The sequence below is a fragment of the Monocercomonoides exilis genome, assembly GCF_001643675.1.
Source record: "Monocercomonoides exilis strain PA203 chromosome Unknown scaffold39-1025343, whole genome shotgun sequence".
Taxonomy (NCBI): Eukaryota; Preaxostyla; order Oxymonadida; family Polymastigidae; genus Monocercomonoides; species Monocercomonoides exilis.
Genome location: NW_027150584.1, coordinates 1,000,727 through 1,020,000, shown reverse-complemented (window position 1 = coordinate 1,020,000; position 19,274 = coordinate 1,000,727). Strand labels below are relative to the sequence as shown.

At 34.7% G+C, this 19,274-nt stretch overlaps 13 protein-coding genes across 13 annotated transcripts in view; 7 read left to right on the top strand and 6 right to left on the bottom strand.

Annotated features, from left to right (window-relative positions):
• The window catches only part of MONOS_17979 (uncharacterized protein), a gene marked incomplete at both ends in the record, with an annotated part of 1,143 nt that extends 576 nt beyond the window's left edge, over nucleotides 1-567 (top strand). Inside the window, one exon of the mRNA XM_067870953.1 lies at nucleotides 1-567. This exon is cut by the window's left edge and continues 576 nt beyond it. Coding sequence (XP_067723099.1) covers nucleotides 1-567 — 567 coding nt within the window.
• Nucleotides 568-1,200: 633 nt separating this feature from the next.
• On the bottom strand, nucleotides 1,201-1,608 carry MONOS_17978 (uncharacterized protein; the record flags this gene model as incomplete). The annotated part of the gene is made up of 1 exon (XM_067870952.1): nucleotides 1,201-1,608. One exon carries the CDS (start codon nucleotides 1,606-1,608, stop codon nucleotides 1,201-1,203), a length of 408 nt encoding a protein of 135 aa, XP_067723098.1.
• An 812-nt stretch (nucleotides 1,609-2,420) lies between these two features.
• Nucleotides 2,421-3,562, top strand: MONOS_17977 (uncharacterized protein; the record flags this gene model as incomplete). Its single annotated transcript, XM_067870951.1, has 2 exons — nucleotides 2,421-3,133; nucleotides 3,262-3,562. 2 exons carry the CDS (start codon nucleotides 2,421-2,423, stop codon nucleotides 3,560-3,562), a joined length of 1,014 nt encoding a protein of 337 aa, XP_067723097.1.
• A 974-nt stretch (nucleotides 3,563-4,536) lies between these two features.
• MONOS_17976 (uncharacterized protein) lies at nucleotides 4,537-4,980 on the bottom strand (the record flags this gene model as incomplete). The annotated part of the gene is made up of 1 exon (XM_067870950.1): nucleotides 4,537-4,980. The coding sequence occupies one exon, from the start codon at nucleotides 4,978-4,980 to the stop codon at nucleotides 4,537-4,539; it is 444 nt and encodes a 147-aa protein (XP_067723096.1).
• A 431-nt stretch (nucleotides 4,981-5,411) lies between these two features.
• MONOS_17975 (uncharacterized protein) lies at nucleotides 5,412-6,552 on the top strand (the record flags this gene model as incomplete). The annotated part of the gene is made up of 2 exons (XM_067870949.1): nucleotides 5,412-5,601; nucleotides 5,816-6,552. The coding sequence occupies 2 exons, from the start codon at nucleotides 5,412-5,414 to the stop codon at nucleotides 6,550-6,552; spliced, it is 927 nt and encodes a 308-aa protein (XP_067723095.1).
• Nucleotides 6,553-7,183: 631 nt separating this feature from the next.
• On the bottom strand, nucleotides 7,184-7,621 carry MONOS_17974 (uncharacterized protein; the record flags this gene model as incomplete). Its single annotated transcript, XM_067870948.1, has 1 exon — nucleotides 7,184-7,621. One exon carries the CDS (start codon nucleotides 7,619-7,621, stop codon nucleotides 7,184-7,186), a length of 438 nt encoding a protein of 145 aa, XP_067723094.1.
• A 780-nt stretch (nucleotides 7,622-8,401) lies between these two features.
• MONOS_17973 (uncharacterized protein) lies at nucleotides 8,402-9,544 on the top strand (the record flags this gene model as incomplete). The annotated part of the gene is made up of 1 exon (XM_067870947.1): nucleotides 8,402-9,544. The coding sequence occupies one exon, from the start codon at nucleotides 8,402-8,404 to the stop codon at nucleotides 9,542-9,544; it is 1,143 nt and encodes a 380-aa protein (XP_067723093.1).
• An 804-nt stretch (nucleotides 9,545-10,348) lies between these two features.
• On the bottom strand, nucleotides 10,349-10,960 carry MONOS_17972 (putative replication-associated protein; the record flags this gene model as incomplete). Its single annotated transcript, XM_067870946.1, has 1 exon — nucleotides 10,349-10,960. One exon carries the CDS (start codon nucleotides 10,958-10,960, stop codon nucleotides 10,349-10,351), a length of 612 nt encoding a protein of 203 aa, XP_067723092.1.
• Nucleotides 10,961-11,535: 575 nt separating this feature from the next.
• MONOS_17971 (uncharacterized protein) lies at nucleotides 11,536-12,534 on the top strand (the record flags this gene model as incomplete). The annotated part of the gene is made up of 1 exon (XM_067870945.1): nucleotides 11,536-12,534. One exon carries the CDS (start codon nucleotides 11,536-11,538, stop codon nucleotides 12,532-12,534), a length of 999 nt encoding a protein of 332 aa, XP_067723091.1.
• A 634-nt stretch (nucleotides 12,535-13,168) lies between these two features.
• Nucleotides 13,169-13,954, bottom strand: MONOS_17970 (putative replication associated protein; the record flags this gene model as incomplete). Its single annotated transcript, XM_067870944.1, has 1 exon — nucleotides 13,169-13,954. One exon carries the CDS (start codon nucleotides 13,952-13,954, stop codon nucleotides 13,169-13,171), a length of 786 nt encoding a protein of 261 aa, XP_067723090.1.
• Nucleotides 13,955-14,385: 431 nt separating this feature from the next.
• Nucleotides 14,386-14,846, top strand: MONOS_16102 (uncharacterized protein; the record flags this gene model as incomplete). The annotated part of the gene is made up of 2 exons (XM_067869015.1): nucleotides 14,386-14,669; nucleotides 14,792-14,846. The coding sequence occupies 2 exons, from the start codon at nucleotides 14,386-14,388 to the stop codon at nucleotides 14,844-14,846; spliced, it is 339 nt and encodes a 112-aa protein (XP_067723089.1).
• Nucleotides 14,847-16,163: 1,317 nt separating this feature from the next.
• On the bottom strand, nucleotides 16,164-16,949 carry MONOS_16101 (putative replication associated protein; the record flags this gene model as incomplete). The annotated part of the gene is made up of 1 exon (XM_067869014.1): nucleotides 16,164-16,949. The coding sequence occupies one exon, from the start codon at nucleotides 16,947-16,949 to the stop codon at nucleotides 16,164-16,166; it is 786 nt and encodes a 261-aa protein (XP_067723088.1).
• A 431-nt stretch (nucleotides 16,950-17,380) lies between these two features.
• Nucleotides 17,381-18,321, top strand: MONOS_17969 (uncharacterized protein; the record flags this gene model as incomplete). The annotated part of the gene is made up of 3 exons (XM_067870942.1): nucleotides 17,381-17,570; nucleotides 17,788-18,258; nucleotides 18,308-18,321. 3 exons carry the CDS (start codon nucleotides 17,381-17,383, stop codon nucleotides 18,319-18,321), a joined length of 675 nt encoding a protein of 224 aa, XP_067723087.1.
• Between the last annotated feature and the right edge of the window lie 953 nt (nucleotides 18,322-19,274).

The window sequence follows — 19,274 nt, the reverse complement described above, 5'->3', positions numbered from 1 at the left end:
GTCCTTGTGTTCCGTAAATGGGGTTATAGACCTAATGAAAATAATGATTTAAAGAATATAATATATACTATGTTTAAGTATCCGGAGTTAATTACTAGTGGTTATGTTAAAAATTTTAGGCGTATTTGGTGTAAGCAGTATGGTGTTCAGTTGTATATTGATAAGTTGCTTAGGGTTACAGGTGATACTAATTATGTCACAGAATATGAATGTAAAATATACCCTAAAAAACATACTCGTTATGATGGATTTGGGGATCGTGCTAGATGGTATTATGATGCTGTTATTCTTGCAGGTACTGGTGTTCAAGATAAGTTTAATAATACTTATGGTACCGTTGATGAAAATTTGGCTACTTGCAAAATTAATATGGTCTGTCATACTACTAATTATTGGAAATATGTTGCTGGTATGAGATTACCTTCTGCTGATGATCAAGAGACTTATAAACCATGTGGTAATACAGTTAATCCATTTTCGCCTGCTCCTCGTTCTATGAAAATTATTAAAGATGATCATGAAGAATTGGGGATGGTAGCTGATCGGAATGAAGACTTGGCCAAGTAAAGAAGCGCTCCCGGTTCGGATACCATTCCTACCAATTTTTTTATATATTATTATATTTTAGTTTTTAAAATTTTATTTTTTATTTTTTTCATTTCTAAAAAATAAATAAATAATGTCAAATTAGGATTCTTGTTTTATTTCTTGTTCGTGACATGTTAAAAATTCAAAACGGTCGTTCAAAAGTTTGTTAATATAGACTAATAAGGCATTTCTTCTTATTGTTAGGTTATCCAATTCTTCCCAGGCTGCATCCGGCACGGCGTCTATTTCTTTGCTGCTGTTTATGATGTCAGTTAGTCTCTGTATCTGCAAGGTTACAAATCTTAGGGTGTTAGATGCCTTTAAATATTCATTCTCAGTCCAAGATAAGTTAATTTCAGACATGTTCACTTGACCTCTGTCACAAAAAAATGCCATTTGTATGTTTTAATGACTACTTATTTAAGTATATAAAAAATATGTTGTGGGTGTCCCTTAAAATTCGGAAAAATTAAATTCGGAAAAATATATAAAAAATATTATAAGTATATTACTCTTTTTAACTATAACTGCATCTTAAATTGGCGTCTTGGTGTTTGAGGAGCTAGCGCGACGGGAGCGCGCGTAGCGACGAGTCATCCGTGCGAAGCCCTCCTATTGATGTGATAAATCTAAGTCTGTGTTAATAGACATGTTAGTTACTAACATCATTAAGGCATGTTGTACTAATTCAGGCTCATCATCTGGTACTTCTGGTATGTGGACGTCACAGTCAGCAATATCTATGACATGTACCCTTCTTCTTATTTGGTTGGTATCTTCAGCGCTTAGTTTTTTCTGTGACAGCCAGCATGTTTCAGGTGGCATTATGCTTGTAAAGAATATTACATCAGGGCTCCAAGTGGCGCTTGCACCTTTTATAGATATTGTAGGGTTCATCCAAGGGTCGCAAAGTCTTAGCCAAGTGTCGAAGTCCATACTTCCTTCAGCTCTAAAGTCATCGAATAGTGCATATTTCACTCCTTGGTAAGCGTCTATGAAGTCTTTGCTCTTTGGCCACATGTAGAATTCGCTTTTTTCTATATCCAGGCATCTTCTTTAATTGCTCGCAACTGAAGTATGTTTTTCCTGTTCCGCTTGCACCCCATATCCAGTAAGTATGTCTTTCTTTTTTTCTCTTTGACCTCTCTTGTCCCAGTTTACTTGTGCTTGTAGGAAAGTTAGGCCTTTATAGTATTTAGTTGTTATCTCTGGTTCTTCTTTTGCTAAGTCAGAAACCTTTGTGCCTTCTACTACTTTCTGAGCTACTCTTGCTAGGTCAGTTCTTTTTCCGGGTTGAGGTCTTTCACCAAATTCCTTCCAGTTACCTTGCTTTGTGCAGTAGTCTATGTTTTGTTGTGGTGATCCGTGTGCAGGCTCTAAATGAGTTCTTATTGGGAACATATCCTTCACTTTGTGCCAGTCTTTTTGTCTTTTAAATTGTATATATCCTTGTAAATGAGGTGTATGTTCTTCTTCACCTTCTTCGTAACCGAATACTAGGTAATTATAATTTAATTGTATTATATGAAATTCTTCTTCTTCTGTGTAATTATTTAAAGTGAAACAGTAAGCTCTATGTTGTTGTCTTTGCATATGTGTCACAAAAATGTCAGTTTTATGTTTTAATAACTTCCTAAATAGTCAACTTACCCACTATTTTATTTATTTCGGAGAAACGGAGAAATTAAATTTTTGATCATACCCACTATTTTATTTTTTGTGTAGGGGGTTGCCTGCTAGTATTACCAGGCAACCCCTGTCACAACCTCTGTCACGGCTGAAAAAATTATGGTAAAATTGACCTGACCAAAAAGGGAATATCATTATTAAAAATGGATGGCCGAAGAAGATATAAGTCATTCCATAGATTTGCAAAGCGTAAATACTATAGGTACCCCGGTATCAATAAGGCGTTGTTGTACTATCTACGAAAAGGTGAGGAGTCACGTCGTAAAACTCTTCAAGCTGTTCGTCGTTATGGTCAGGGGAGAGTAGAGAACTGGAAGCAGACTAAGCAAACAGGTATGGGTCTTCTTAAAAAGAGGCGTCGTGGTAGAAAGGCTAAGATAAGATATAAGATAAAGAAGAGAAAGATTTTTAAAAAGGCGAGATCTAAGTATGTTACATGGTTATATAAAAATAGACCGGATATATATTATTCAGTTGATCATACTGTTGAGACTTTTACAGCTTATAATTATGCATTGTCTTATACTACTCTTAATCCTATTGATTTAGTTCAGATTCCTCAAAATCAAATTATTCAGATGGAGTCTACTACTCCTGCTGGTGATGATATACAAAGGTCGGATTATATAAATTATATGTCTAGGTATAAATTTACATTTAATGTTGGACCTGTAAATCCTGGTGATGCTCAGAGATATTGGCAAGTTCCTTATGTTAGGGTCCTTGTGTTCCGTAAATGGGGTTATAGACCTAATGAAAATAATGATTTAAAGAATATAATATATACTATGTTTAAGTATCCGGAGTTAATTACTAGTGGTTATGTTAAAAATTTTAGGCGTATTTGGTGTAAGCAGTATGGTGTTCAGTTGTATATTGATAAGTTGCTTAGGGTTACAGGTGATACTAATTATGTCACAGAATATGAATGTAAAATATACCCTAAAAACATACTCGTTATGATGGATTTGGGGATCGTGCTAGATGGTATTATGATGCTGTTATTCTTGCAGGTACTGGTGTTCAAGATAAGTTTAATAATACTTATGGTACCGTTGATGAAAATTTGGCTACTTGCAAAATTAATATGGTCTGTCATACTACTAATTATTGGAAATATGTTGCTGGTATGAGATTACCTTCTGCTGATGATCAAGAGACTTATAAACCATGTGGTAATACAGTTAATCCATTTTCGCCTGCTCCTCGTTCTATGAAAATTATTAAAGATGATCATGAAGAATTGGGGATGGTAGCTGATCGGAATGAAGACTTGGCCAAGTAAAGAAGCGCTCCCGGTTCGGATACCATTCCTACCAATTTTTTTATATATTATTATATTTTAGTTTTTAAAATTTTATTTTTTATTTTTTCATTTCTAAAAAATAAATAAATAATGTCAAATTAGGATTCTTGTTTTATTTCTTGTTCGTGACATGTTAAAAATTCAAAACGGTCGTTCAAAAGTTTGTTAATATAGACTAATAAGGCATTTCTTCTTATTGTTAGGTTATCCAATTCTTCCCAGGCTGCATCCGGCACGGCGTCTATTTCTTTGCTGCTGTTTATGATGTCAGTTAGTCTCTGTATCTGCAAGGTTACAAATCTTAGGGTGTTAGATGCCTTTAAATATTCATTCTCAGTCCAAGATAAGTTAATTTCAGACATGTTCACTTGACCTCTGTCACAAAAAATGCCATTTGTATGTTTTAATGACTACTTATTTAAGTATATAAAAAATATGTTGTGGGTGTCCCTTAAAATTCGGAAAAATTAAATTCGGAAAAATATATAAAAAATATTATAAGTATATTACTCTTTTTAACTATAACTGCATCTTAAATTGGCGTCTTGGTGTTTGAGGAGCTAGCGCGACGGGAGCGCGCGTAGCGACGAGTCATCCGTGCGAAGCCCTCCTATTGATGTGATAAATCTAAGTCTGTGTTAATAGACATGTTAGTTACTAACATCATTAAGGCATGTTGTACTAATTCAGGCTCATCATCTGGTACTTCTGGTATGTGGACGTCACAGTCAGCAATATCTATGACATGTACCCTTCTTCTTATTTGGTTGGTATCTTCAGCGCTTAGTTTTTTCTGTGACAGCCAGCATGTTTCAGGTGGCATTATGCTTGTAAAGAATATTACATCAGGGCTCCAAGTGGCGCTTGCACCTTTTATAGATATTGTAGGGTTCATCCAAGGGTCGCAAAGTCTTAGCCAAGTGTCGAAGTCCATACTTCCTTCAGCTCTAAAGTCATCGAATAGTGCATATTTCTCTCCTTGGTAAGCGTCTATGAAGTCTTTGCTCTTTGGCCACATGTAGAATTCGCTTTTTTCTATATCCAGGCATCTTCTTTAATTGCTCGCAACTGAAGTATGTTTTTCCTGTTCCGCTTGCACCCCATATCCAGTAAGTATGTCTTCTTTTTTCTCTTTGACCTCTCTTGTCCCAGTTTACTTGTGCTTGTAGGAAAGTTAGGCCTTTATAGTATTTAGTTGTTATCTCTGGTTCTTCTTTTGCTAAGTCAGAAACCTTTGTGCCTTCTACTACTTTCTGAGCTACTCTTGCTAGGTCAGTTCTTTTTCCGGGTTGAGGTCTTTCACCAAATTCCTTCCAGTTACCTTGCTTTGTGCAGTAGTCTATGTTTTGTTGTGGTGATCCGTGTGCAGGCTCTAAATGAGTTCTTATTGGGAACATATCCTTCACTTTGTGCCAGTCTTTTTGTCTTTTAAATTGTATATATCCTTGTAAATGAGGTGTATGTTCTTCTTCACCTTCTTCGTAACCGAATACTAGGTAATTATAATTTAATTGTATTATATGAAATTCTTCTTCTTCTGTGTAATTATTTAAAGTGAAACAGTAAGCTCTATGTTGTTGTCTTTGCATATGTGTCACAAAAATGTCAGTTTTATGTTTTAATAACTTCCTAAATAGTCAACTTACCCACTATTTTATTTATTTCGGAGAAACGGAGAAATTAAATTTTTGATCATACCCACTATTTTATTTTTTGTGTAGGGGGTTGCCTGCTAGTATTACCAGGCAACCCCTGTCACAACCTCTGTCACGGCTGAAAAAATTATGGTAAAATTGACCTGACCAAAAAGGGAATATCATTATTAAAAATGGATGGCCGAAGAAGATATAAGTCATTCCATAGATTTGCAAAGCGTAAATACTATAGGTACCCCGGTATCAATAAGGCGTTGTTGTACTATCTACGAAAAGGTGAGGAGTCACGTCGTAAAACTCTTCAAGCTGTTCGTCGTTATGGTCAGGGGAGAGTAGAGAACTGGAAGCAGACTAAGCAAACAGGTATGGGTCTTCTTAAAAGAGGCGTCGTGGTAGAAAGGCTAAGATAAGATATAAGATAAAGAAGAGAAAGATTTTTAAAAGGCGAGATCTAAGTATGTTACATGGTTATATAAAAATAGACCGGATATATATTATTCAGTTGATCATACTGTTGAGACTTTTACAGCTTATAATTATGCATTGTCTTATACTACTCTTAATCCTATTGATTTAGTTCAGATTCCTCAAAATCAAATTATTCAGATGGAGTCTACTACTCCTGCTGGTGATGATATACAAAGGTCGGATTATATAAATTATATGTCTAGGTATAAATTTACATTTAATGTTGGACCTGTAAATCCTGGTGATGCTCAGAGATATTGGCAAGTTCCTTATGTTAGGGTCCTTGTGTTCCGTAAATGGGGTTATAGACCTAATGAAAATAATGATTTAAAGAATATAATATATACTATGTTTAAGTATCCGGAGTTAATTACTAGTGGTTATGTTAAAAATTTTAGGCGTATTTGGTGTAAGCAGTATGGTGTTCAGTTGTATATTGATAAGTTGCTTAGGGTTACAGGTGATACTAATTATGTCACAGAATATGAATGTAAAATATACCCTAAAAAACATACTCGTTATGATGGATTTGGGGATCGTGCTAGATGGTATTATGATGCTGTTATTCTTGCAGGTACTGGTGTTCAAGATAAGTTTAATAATACTTATGGTACCGTTGATGAAAATTTGGCTACTTGCAAAATTAATATGGTCTGTCATACTACTAATTATTGGAAATATGTTGCTGGTATGAGATTACCTTCTGCTGATGATCAAGAGACTTATAAACCATGTGGTAATACAGTTAATCCATTTTCGCCTGCTCCTCGTTCTATGAAAATTATTAAAGATGATCATGAAGAATTGGGGATGGTAGCTGATCGGAATGAAGACTTGGCCAAGTAAAGAAGCGCTCCCGGTTCGGATACCATTCCTACCAATTTTTTTATATATTATTATATTTTAGTTTTTAAAATTTTATTTTTTATTTTTTCATTTCTAAAAAATAAATAAATAATGTCAAATTAGGATTCTTGTTTTATTTCTTGTTCGTGACATGTTAAAAATTCAAAACGGTCGTTCAAAAGTTTGTTAATATAGACTAATAAGGCATTTCTTCTTATTGTTAGGTTATCCAATTCTTCCCAGGCTGCATCCGGCACGGCGTCTATTTCTTTGCTGCTGTTTATGATGTCAGTTAGTCTCTGTATCTGCAAGGTTACAAATCTTAGGGTGTTAGATGCCTTTAAATATTCATTCTCAGTCCAAGATAAGTTAATTTCAGACATGTTCACTTGACCTCTGTCACAAAAAATGCCATTTGTATGTTTTAATGACTACTTATTTAAGTATATAAAAAATATGTTGTGGGTGTCCCTTAAAATTCGGAAAAATTAAATTCGGAAAAATATATAAAAAATATTATAAGTATATTACTCTTTTTAACTATAACTGCATCTTAAATTGGCGTCTTGGTGTTTGAGGAGCTAGCGCGACGGGAGCGCGCGTAGCGACGAGTCATCCGTGCGAAGCCCTCCTATTGATGTGATAAATCTAAGTCTGTGTTAATAGACATGTTAGTTACTAACATCATTAAGGCATGTTGTACTAATTCAGGCTCATCATCTGGTACTTCTGGTATGTGGACGTCACAGTCAGCAATATCTATGACATGTACCCTTCTTCTTATTTGGTTGGTATCTTCAGCGCTTAGTTTTTTCTGTGACAGCCAGCATGTTTCAGGTGGCATTATGCTTGTAAAGAATATTACATCAGGGCTCCAAGTGGCGCTTGCACCTTTTATAGATATTGTAGGGTTCATCCAAGGGTCGCAAAGTCTTAGCCAAGTGTCGAAGTCCATACTTCCTTCAGCTCTAAAGTCATCGAATAGTGCATATTTCTCTCCTTGGTAAGCGTCTATGAAGTCTTTGCTCTTTGGCCACATGTAGAATTCGCTTTTTCTATATCCAGGCATCTTCTTTAATTGCTCGCAACTGAAGTATGTTTTTCCTGTTCCGCTTGCACCCCATATCCAGTAAGTATGTCTTCTTTTTTTCTCTTTGACCTCTCTTGTCCCAGTTTACTTGTGCTTGTAGGAAAGTTAGGCCTTTATAGTATTTAGTTGTTATCTCTGGTTCTTCTTTTGCTAAGTCAGAAACCTTTGTGCCTTCTACTACTTTCTGAGCTACTCTTGCTAGGTCAGTTCTTTTTCCGGGTTGAGGTCTTTCACCAAATTCCTTCCAGTTACCTTGCTTTGTGCAGTAGTCTATGTTTTGTTGTGGTGATCCGTGTGCAGGCTCTAAATGAGTTCTTATTGGGAACATATCCTTCACTTTGTGCCAGTCTTTTTGTCTTTTAAATTGTATATATCCTTGTAAATGAGGTGTATGTTCTTCTTCACCTTCTTCGTAACCGAATACTAGGTAATTATAATTTAATTGTATTATATGAAATTCTTCTTCTTCTGTGTAATTATTTAAAGTGAAACAGTAAGCTCTATGTTGTTGTCTTTGCATATGTGTCACAAAAATGTCAGTTTTATGTTTTAATAACTTCCTAAATAGTCAACTTACCCACTATTTTATTTATTTCGGAGAAACGGAGAAATTAAATTTTTGATCATACCCACTATTTTATTTTTTGTGTAGGGGGTTGCCTGCTAGTATTACCAGGCAACCCCTGTCACAACCTCTGTCACGGCTGAAAAAATTATGGTAAAATTGACCTGACCAAAAAGGGAATATCATTATTAAAAATGGATGGCCGAAGAAGATATAAGTCATTCCATAGATTTGCAAAGCGTAAATACTATAGGTACCCCGGTATCAATAAGGCGTTGTTGTACTATCTACGAAAAGGTGAGGAGTCACGTCGTAAAACTCTTCAAGCTGTTCGTCGTTATGGTCAGGGGAGAGTAGAGAACTGGAAGCAGACTAAGCAAACAGGTATGGGTCTTCTTAAAAAGAGGCGTCGTGGTAGAAAGGCTAAGATAAGATATAAGATAAAGAAGAGAAAGATTTTTAAAAAGGCGAGATCTAAGTATGTTACATGGTTATATAAAAATAGACCGGATATATATTATTCAGTTGATCATACTGTTGAGACTTTTACAGCTTATAATTATGCATTGTCTTATACTACTCTTAATCCTATTGATTTAGTTCAGATTCCTCAAAATCAAATTATTCAGATGGAGTCTACTACTCCTGCTGGTGATGATATACAAAGGTCGGATTATATAAATTATATGTCTAGGTATAAATTTACATTTAATGTTGGACCTGTAAATCCTGGTGATGCTCAGAGATATTGGCAAGTTCCTTATGTTAGGGTCCTTGTGTTCCGTAAATGGGGTTATAGACCTAATGAAAATAATGATTTAAAGAATATAATATATACTATGTTTAAGTATCCGGAGTTAATTACTAGTGGTTATGTTAAAAATTTTAGGCGTATTTGGTGTAAGCAGTATGGTGTTCAGTTGTATATTGATAAGTTGCTTAGGGTTACAGGTGATACTAATTATGTCACAGAATATGAATGTAAAATATACCCTAAAAAACATACTCGTTATGATGGATTTGGGGATCGTGCTAGATGGTATTATGATGCTGTTATTCTTGCAGGTACTGGTGTTCAAGATAAGTTTAATAATACTTATGGTACCGTTGATGAAAATTTGGCTACTTGCAAAATTAATATGGTCTGTCATACTACTAATTATTGGAAATATGTTGCTGGTATGAGATTACCTTCTGCTGATGATCAAGAGACTTATAAACCATGTGGTAATACAGTTAATCCATTTTCGCCTGCTCCTCGTTCTATGAAAATTATTAAAGATGATCATGAAGAATTGGGGATGGTAGCTGATCGGAATGAAGACTTGGCCAAGTAAAGAAGCGCTCCCGGTTCGGATACCATTCCTACCAATTTTTTTATATATTATTATATTTTAGTTTTTAAAATTTTATTTTTTATTTTTTCATTTCTAAAAAATAAATAAATAATGTCAAATTAGGATTCTTGTTTTATTTCTTGTTCGTGACATGTTAAAAATTCAAAACGGTCGTTCAAAAGTTTGTTAATATAGACTAATAAGGCATTTCTTCTTATTGTTAGGTTATCCAATTCTTCCCAGGCTGCATCCGGCACGGCGTCTATTTCTTTGCTGCTGTTTATGATGTCAGTTAGTCTCTGTATCTGCAAGGTTACAAATCTTAGGGTGTTAGATGCCTTTAAATATTCATTCTCAGTCCAAGATAAGTTAATTTCAGACATGTTCACTTGACCTCTGTCACAAAAAATGCCATTTGTATGTTTTAATGACTACTTATTTAAGTATATAAAAAATATGTTGTGGGTGTCCCTTAAAATTCGGAAAAATTAAATTCGGAAAAATATATAAAAAATATTATAAGTATATTACTCTTTTTAACTATAACTGCATCTTAAATTGGCGTCTTGGTGTTTGAGGAGCTAGCGCGACGGGAGCGCGCGTAGCGACGAGTCATCCGTGCGAAGCCCTCCTATTGATGTGATAAATCTAAGTCTGTGTTAATAGACATGTTAGTTACTAACATCATTAAGGCATGTTGTACTAATTCAGGCTCATCATCTGGTACTTCTGGTATGTGGACGTCACAGTCAGCAATATCTATGACATGTACCCTTCTTCTTATTTGGTTGGTATCTTCAGCGCTTAGTTTTTCTGTGACAGCCAGCATGTTTCAGGTGGCATTATGCTTGTAAAGAATATTACATCAGGGCTCCAAGTGGCGCTTGCACCTTTTATAGATATTGTAGGGTTCATCCAAGGGTCGCAAAGTCTTAGCCAAGTGTCGAAGTCCATACTTCCTTCAGCTCTAAAGTCATCGAATAGTGCATATTTCTCTCCTTGGTAAGCGTCTATGAAGTCTTTGCTCTTTGGCCACATGTAGAATTCGCTTTTTCTATATCCAGGCATCTTCTTTAATTGCTCGCAACTGAAGTATGTTTTTCCTGTTCCGCTTGCACCCCATATCCAGTAAGTATGTCTTCTTTTTTCTCTTTGACCTCTCTTGTCCCAGTTTACTTGTGCTTGTAGGAAAGTTAGGCCTTTATAGTATTTAGTTGTTATCTCTGGTTCTTCTTTTGCTAAGTCAGAAACCTTTGTGCCTTCTACTACTTTCTGAGCTACTCTTGCTAGGTCAGTTCTTTTTCCGGGTTGAGGTCTTTCACCAAATTCCTTCCAGTTACCTTGCTTTGTGCAGTAGTCTATGTTTTGTTGTGGTGATCCGTGTGCAGGCTCTAAATGAGTTCTTATTGGGAACATATCCTTCACTTTGTGCCAGTCTTTTTGTCTTTTAAATTGTATATATCCTTGTAAATGAGGTGTATGTTCTTCTTCACCTTCTTCGTAACCGAATACTAGGTAATTATAATTTAATTGTATTATATGAAATTCTTCTTCTTCTGTGTAATTATTTAAAGTGAAACAGTAAGCTCTATGTTGTTGTCTTTGCATATGTGTCACAAAAATGTCAGTTTTATGTTTTAATAACTTCCTAAATAGTCAACTTACCCACTATTTTATTTATTTCGGAGAAACGGAGAAATTAAATTTTTGATCATACCCACTATTTTATTTTTTGTGTAGGGGGTTGCCTGCTAGTATTACCAGGCAACCCCTGTCACAACCTCTGTCACGGCTGAAAAAATTATGGTAAAATTGACCTGACCAAAAGGGAATATCATTATTAAAAATGGATGGCCGAAGAAGATATAAGTCATTCCATAGATTTGCAAAGCGTAAATACTATAGGTACCCCGGTATCAATAAGGCGTTGTTGTACTATCTACGAAAAGGTGAGGAGTCACGTCGTAAAACTCTTCAAGCTGTTCGTCGTTATGGTCAGGGGGAGAGTAGAGAACTGGAAGCAGACTAAGCAAACAGGTATGGGTCTTCTTAAAAAGAGGCGTCGTGGTAGAAAGGCTAAGATAAGATATAAGATAAAGAAGAGAAAGATTTTTAAAAAGGCGAGATCTAAGTATGTTACATGGTTATATAAAAATAGACCGGATATATATTATTCAGTTGATCATACTGTTGAGACTTTTACAGCTTATAATTATGCATTGTCTTATACTACTCTTAATCCTATTGATTTAGTTCAGATTCCTCAAAATCAAATTATTCAGATGGAGTCTACTACTCCTGCTGGTGATGATATACAAAGGTCGGATTATATAAATTATATGTCTAGGTATAAATTTACATTTAATGTTGGACCTGTAAATCCTGGTGATGCTCAGAGATATTGGCAAGTTCCTTATGTTAGGGTCCTTGTGTTCCGTAAATGGGGTTATAGACCTAATGAAAATAATGATTTAAAGAATATAATATATACTATGTTTAAGTATCCGGAGTTAATTACTAGTGGTTATGTTAAAAATTTTAGGCGTATTTGGTGTAAGCAGTATGGTGTTCAGTTGTATATTGATAAGTTGCTTAGGGTTACAGGTGATACTAATTATGTCACAGAATATGAATGTAAAATATACCCTAAAAAACATACTCGTTATGATGGATTTGGGGATCGTGCTAGATGGTATTATGATGCTGTTATTCTTGCAGGTACTGGTGTTCAAGATAAGTTTAATAATACTTATGGTACCGTTGATGAAAATTTGGCTACTTGCAAAATTAATATGGTCTGTCATACTACTAATTATTGGAAATATGTTGCTGGTATGAGATTACCTTCTGCTGATGATCAAGAGACTTATAAACCATGTGGTAATACAGTTAATCCATTTTCGCCTGCTCCTCGTTCTATGAAAATTATTAAAGATGATCATGAAGAATTGGGGATGGTAGCTGATCGGAATGAAGACTTGGCCAAGTAAAGAAGCGCTCCCGGTTCGGATACCATTCCTACCAATTTTTTTTATATATTATTATATTTTAGTTTTTAAAATTTTATTTTTTATTTTTTTCATTTCTAAAAAATAAATAAATAATGTCAAATTAGGATTCTTGTTTTATTTCTTGTTCGTGACATGTTAAAAATTCAAAACGGTCGTTCAAAAGTTTGTTAATATAGACTAATAAGGCATTTCTTCTTATTGTTAGGTTATCCAATTCTTCCCAGGCTGCATCCGGCACGGCGTCTATTTCTTTGCTGCTGTTTATGATGTCAGTTAGTCTCTGTATCTGCAAGGTTACAAATCTTAGGGTGTTAGATGCCTTTAAATATTCATTCTCAGTCCAAGATAAGTTAATTTCAGACATGTTCACTTGACCTCTGTCACAAAAAAATGCCATTTGTATGTTTTAATGACTACTTATTTAAGTATATAAAAAATATGTTGTGGGTGTCCCTTAAAATTCGGAAAAATTAAATTCGGAAAAATATATAAAAAATATTATAAGTATATTACTCTTTTTAACTATAACTGCATCTTAAATTGGCGTCTTGGTGTTTGAGGAGCTAGCGCGACGGGAGCGCGCGTAGCGACGAGTCATCCGTGCGAAGCCCTCCTATTGATGTGATAAATCTAAGTCTGTGTTAATAGACATGTTAGTTACTAACATCATTAAGGCATGTTGTACTAATTCAGGCTCATCATCTGGTACTTCTGGTATGTGGACGTCACAGTCAGCAATATCTATGACATGTACCCTTCTTCTTATTTGGTTGGTATCTTCAGCGCTTAGTTTTTTCTGTGACAGCCAGCATGTTTCAGGTGGCATTATGCTTGTAAAGAATATTACATCAGGGCTCCAAGTGGCGCTTGCACCTTTTATAGATATTGTAGGGTTCATCCAAGGGTCGCAAAGTCTTAGCCAAGTGTCGAAGTCCATACTTCCTTCAGCTCTAAAGTCATCGAATAGTGCATATTTCACTCCTTGGTAAGCGTCTATGAAGTCTTTGCTCTTTGGCCACATGTAGAATTCGCTTTTTCTATATCCAGGCATCTTCTTTAATTGCTCGCAACTGAAGTATGTTTTTCCTGTTCCGCTTGCACCCCATATCCAGTAAGTATGTCTTCTTTTTTCTCTTTGACCTCTCTTGTCCCAGTTTACTTGTGCTTGTAGGAAAGTTAGGCCTTTATAGTATTTAGTTGTTATCTCTGGTTCTTCTTTTGCTAAGTCAGAAACCTTTGTGCCTTCTACTACTTTCTGAGCTACTCTTGCTAGGTCAGTTCTTTTTCCGGGTTGAGGTCTTTCACCAAATTCCTTCCAGTTACCTTGCTTTGTGCAGTAGTCTATGTTTTGTTGTGGTGATCCGTGTGCAGGCTCTAAATGAGTTCTTATTGGGAACATATCCTTCACTTTGTGCCAGTCTTTTTGTCTTTTAAATTGTATATATCCTTGTAAATGAGGTGTATGTTCTTCTTCACCTTCTTCGTAACCGAATACTAGGTAATTATAATTTAATTGTATTATATGAAATTCTTCTTCTTCTGTGTAATTATTTAAAGTGAAACAGTAAGCTCTATGTTGTTGTCTTTGCATATGTGTCACAAAAATGTCAGTTTTATGTTTTAATAACTTCCTAAATAGTCAACTTACCCACTATTTTATTTATTTCGGAGAAACGGAGAAATTAAATTTTTGATCATACCCACTATTTTATTTTTTGTGTAGGGGGTTGCCTGCTAGTATTACCAGGCAACCCCTGTCACAACCTCTGTCACGGCTGAAAAAATTATGGTAAAATTGACCTGACCAAAAAGGGAATATCATTATTAAAAATGGATGGCCGAAGAAGATATAAGTCATTCCATAGATTTGCAAAGCGTAAATACTATAGGTACCCCGGTATCAATAAGGCGTTGTTGTACTATCTACGAAAAGGTGAGGAGTCACGTCGTAAAACTCTTCAAGCTGTTCGTCGTTATGGTCAGGGGAGAGTAGAGAACTGGAAGCAGACTAAGCAAACAGGTATGGGTCTTCTTAAAAAGAGGCGTCGTGGTAGAAAGGCTAAGATAAGATATAAGATAAAGAAGAGAAAGATTTTTAAAAAGGCGAGATCTAAGTATGTTACATGGTTATATAAAAATAGACCGGATATATATTATTCAGTTGATCATACTGTTGAGACTTTTACAGCTTATAATTATGCATTGTCTTATACTACTCTTAATCCTATTGATTTAGTTCAGATTCCTCAAAATCAAATTATTCAGATGGAGTCTACTACTCCTGCTGGTGATGATATACAAAGGTCGGATTATATAAATTATATGTCTAGGTATAAATTTACATTTAATGTTGGACCTGTAAATCCTGGTGATGCTCAGAGATATTGGCAAGTTCCTTATGTTAGGGTCCTTGTGTTCCGTAAATGGGGTTATAGACCTAATGAAAATAATGATTTAAAGAATATAATATATACTATGTTTAAGTATCCGGAGTTAATTACTAGTGGTTATGTTAAAAATTTTAGGCGTATTTGGTGTAAGCAGTATGGTGTTCAGTTGTATATTGATAAGTTGCTTAGGGTTACAGGTGATACTAATTATGTCACAGAATATGAATGTAAAATATACCCTAAAAAACATACTCGTTATGATGGATTTGGGGATCGTGCTAGATGGTATTATGATGCTGTTATTCTTGCAGGTACTGGTGTTCAAGATAAGTTTAATAATACTTATGGTACCGTTGATGAAAATTTGGCTACTTGCAAAATTAATATGGTCTGTCATACTACTAATTATTGGAAATATGTTGCTGGTATGAGATTACCTTCTGCTGATGATCAAGAGACTTATAAACCATGTGGTAATACAGTTAATCCATTTTCGCCTGCTCCTCGTTCTATGAAAATTATTAAAGATGATCATGAAGAATTGGGGATGGTAGCTGATCGGAATGAAGACTTGGCCAAGTAAAGAAGCGCTCCCGGTTCGGATACCATTCCTACCAATTTTTTTTATATATTATTATATTTTAGTTTTTAAAATTTTATTTTTTATTTTTTTCATTTCTAAAAAATAAATAAATAATGTCAAATTAGGATTCTTGTTTTATTTCTTGTTCGTGACATGTTAAAAATTCAAAACGGTCGTTCAAAAGTTTGTTAATATAGACTAATAAGGCATTTCTTCTTATTGTTAGGTTATCCAATTCTTCCCAGGCTGCATCCGGCACGGCGTCTATTTCTTTGCTGCTGTTTATGATGTCAGTTAGTCTCTGTATCTGCAAGGTTACAAATCTTAGGGTGTTAGATGCCTTTAAATATTCATTCTCAGTCCAAGATAAGTTAATTTCAGACATGTTCACTTGACCTCTGTCACAAAAAAAATGCCATTTGTATGTTTTAATGACTACTTATTTAAGTATATAAAAAATATGTTGTGGGTGTCCCTTAAAATTCGGAAAAATTAAATTCGGAAAAATATATAAAAAATATTATAAGTATATTACTCTTTTTAACTATAACTGCATCTTAAATTGGCGTCTTGGTGTTTGAGGAGCTAGCGCGACGGGAGCGCGCGTAGCGACGAGTCATCCGTGCGAAGCCCTCCTATTGATGTGATAAATCTAAGTCTGTGTTAATAGACATGTTAGTTACTAACATCATTAAGGCATGTTGTACTAATTCAGGCTCATCATCTGGTACTTCTGGTATGTGGACGTCACAGTCAGCAATATCTATGACATGTACCCTTCTTCTTATTTGGTTGGTATCTTCAGCGCTTAGTTTTTTCTGTGACAGCCAGCATGTTTCAGGTGGCATTATGCTTGTAAAGAATATTACATCAGGGCTCCAAGTGGCGCTTGCACCTTTTATAGATATTGTAGGGTTCATCCAAGGGTCGCAAAGTCTTAGCCAAGTGTCGAAGTCCATACTTCCTTCAGCTCTAAAGTCATCGAATAGTGCATATTTCTCTCCTTGGTAAGCGTCTATGAAGTCTTTGCTCTTTGGCCACATGTAGAATTCGCTTTTTCTATATCCAGGCATCTTCTTTAATTGCTCGCAACTGAAGTATGTTTTTCCTGTTCCGCTTGCACCCCATATCCAGTAAGTATGTCTTCTTTTTTCTCTTTGACCTCTCTTGTCCCAGTTTACTTGTGCTTGTAGGAAAGTTAGGCCTTTATAGTATTTAGTTGTTATCTCTGGTTCTTCTTTTGCTAAGTCAGAAACCTTTGTGCCTTCTACTACTTTCTGAGCTACTCTTGCTAGGTCAGTTCTTTTTCCGGGTTGAGGTCTTTCACCAAATTCCTTCCAGTTACCTTGCTTTGTGCAGTAGTCTATGTTTTGTTGTGGTGATCCGTGTGCAGGCTCTAAATGAGTTCTTATTGGGAACATATCCTTCACTTTGTGCCAGTCTTTTTGTCTTTTAAATTGTATATATCCTTGTAAATGAGGTGTATGTTCTTCTTCACCTTCTTCGTAACCGAATACTAGGTAATTATAATTTAATTGTATTATATGAAATTCTTCTTCTTCTGTGTAATTATTTAAAGTGAAACAGTAAGCTCTATGTTGTTGTCTTTGCATATGTGTCACAAAAATGTCAGTTTTATGTTTTAATAACTTCCTAAATAGTCAACTTACCCACTATTTTATTTATTTCGGAGAAACGGAGAAATTAAATTTTTGATCATACCCACTATTTTATTTTTTGTGTAGGGGGTTGCCTGCTAGTATTACCAGGCAACCCCTGTCACAACCTCTGTCACGGCTGAAAAAATTATGGTAAAATTGACCTGACCAAAAAGGGAATATCATTATTAAAAATGGATGGCCGAAGAAGATATAAGTCATTCCATAGATTTGCAAAGCGTAAATACTATAGGTACCCCGGTATCAATAAGGCGTTGTTGTACTATCTACGAAAAGGTGAGGAGTCACGTCGTAAAACTCTTCAAGCTGTTCGTCGTTATGGTCAGGGGAGAGTAGAGAACTGGAAGCAGACTAAGCAAACAGGTATGGGTCTTCTTAAAAAGAGGCGTCGTGGTAGAAAGGCTAAGATAAGATATAAGATAAAGAAGAGAAAAGATTTTTAAAAAGGCGAGATCTAAGTATGTTACATGGTTATATAAAAATAGACCGGATATATATTATTCAGTTGATCATACTGTTGAGACTTTTACAGCTTATAATTATGCATTGTCTTATACTACTCTTAATCCTATTGATTTAGTTCAGATTCCTCAAAATCAAATTATTCAGATGGAGTCTACTACTCCTGCTGGTGATGATATACAAAGGTCGGATTATATAAATTATATGTCTAGGTATAAATTTACATTTAATGTTGGACCTGTAAATCCTGGTGATGCTCAGAGATATTGGCAAGTTCCTTATGTTAGGGTCCTTGTGTTCCGTAAATGGGGTTATAGACCTAATGAAAATAATGATTTAAAGAATATAATATATACTATGTTTAAGTATCCGGAGTTAATTACTAGTGGTTATGTTAAAAATTTTAGGCGTATTTGGTGTAAGCAGTATGGTGTTCAGTTGTATATTGATAAGTTGCTTAGGGTTACAGGTGATACTAATTATGTCACAGAATATGAATGTAAAATATACCCTAAAAAACATACTCGTTATGATGGATTTGGGGATCGTGCTAGATGGTATTATGATGCTGTTATTCTTGCAGGTACTGGTATGCAAAATAAATTTTCAGATGTTTATTATTGTCGAGCTTATGCAAGTAATTATTGTATAGTTAATTATTAATATGGAATGGTAAATTATTGGAAGTGTGCGAATGGTGTGGTTCTTGGTAATCAAAATGGTAAAGAAAATTTCTTTTTCTCTGGTAATGCATTGAATCCTATGGTAAATAATCCTTGAGCAGCAATGTATTCTATTGATTCATCTTCTGATTTACATGATTTGCTTGAGAAAAAGAGTGATTAATAGAACAAAAACTATTTTATTTGGTCATTAAGTGTTAGATAAATTCAATACCATTTAAACGAACATAAAACAAATATAATAAATAAAAAACGGTTTTTACAAAGTCAAAACTTTTATATCAAATCATGGGTGCATTTTTGATCATTTGGGTGATTATTTTCAAAATCATATTATTTTTGTCAAAAATTTCAGTTTGAAAATTTGAAAAGATATTCATAAATGTACCCTGAAAAGTGATAGATTTTTTTAATGATGCAGCTTCAAAAATTTTCAAGTCAAACTTTGGCTTCTGAAACGAATGATAAACATTTTATGTTCAAATGACAATTATTCAGCAAATGATAATAAATTTTCAAAATATTAACTACACAGAAAAAAAGTTTGATTTCAAAAATAATCACCCATTTGATAAATATAAATGAAGGGTTGCATTGTTTAAGAAGTTTTGAAAAGAGTGAATTGATGTCTCAAAACACTTTTATGGATGTTCTGAAATGTGTGGAAAAAAGGAATGTCATTCCGACACATATTCATGCAACAAAAGAAGAAAAAATCACAACAATTATCGAAATAACATGTTCGAAATCTTTGGATAAGTCAACTGGGTTTTTCAGATTGATTGGATTTAGTCGTTCAGAATTTGATCTTCTTTCCCGGCTTCTTTCTGATAATGCTTTCCCTCATTTTGGAAAGGTCAAAGCAATTGATACTTTGTGGTAGCAACTTTTCTTGCTAAAAAATTTTCTTCATTATGGCTCA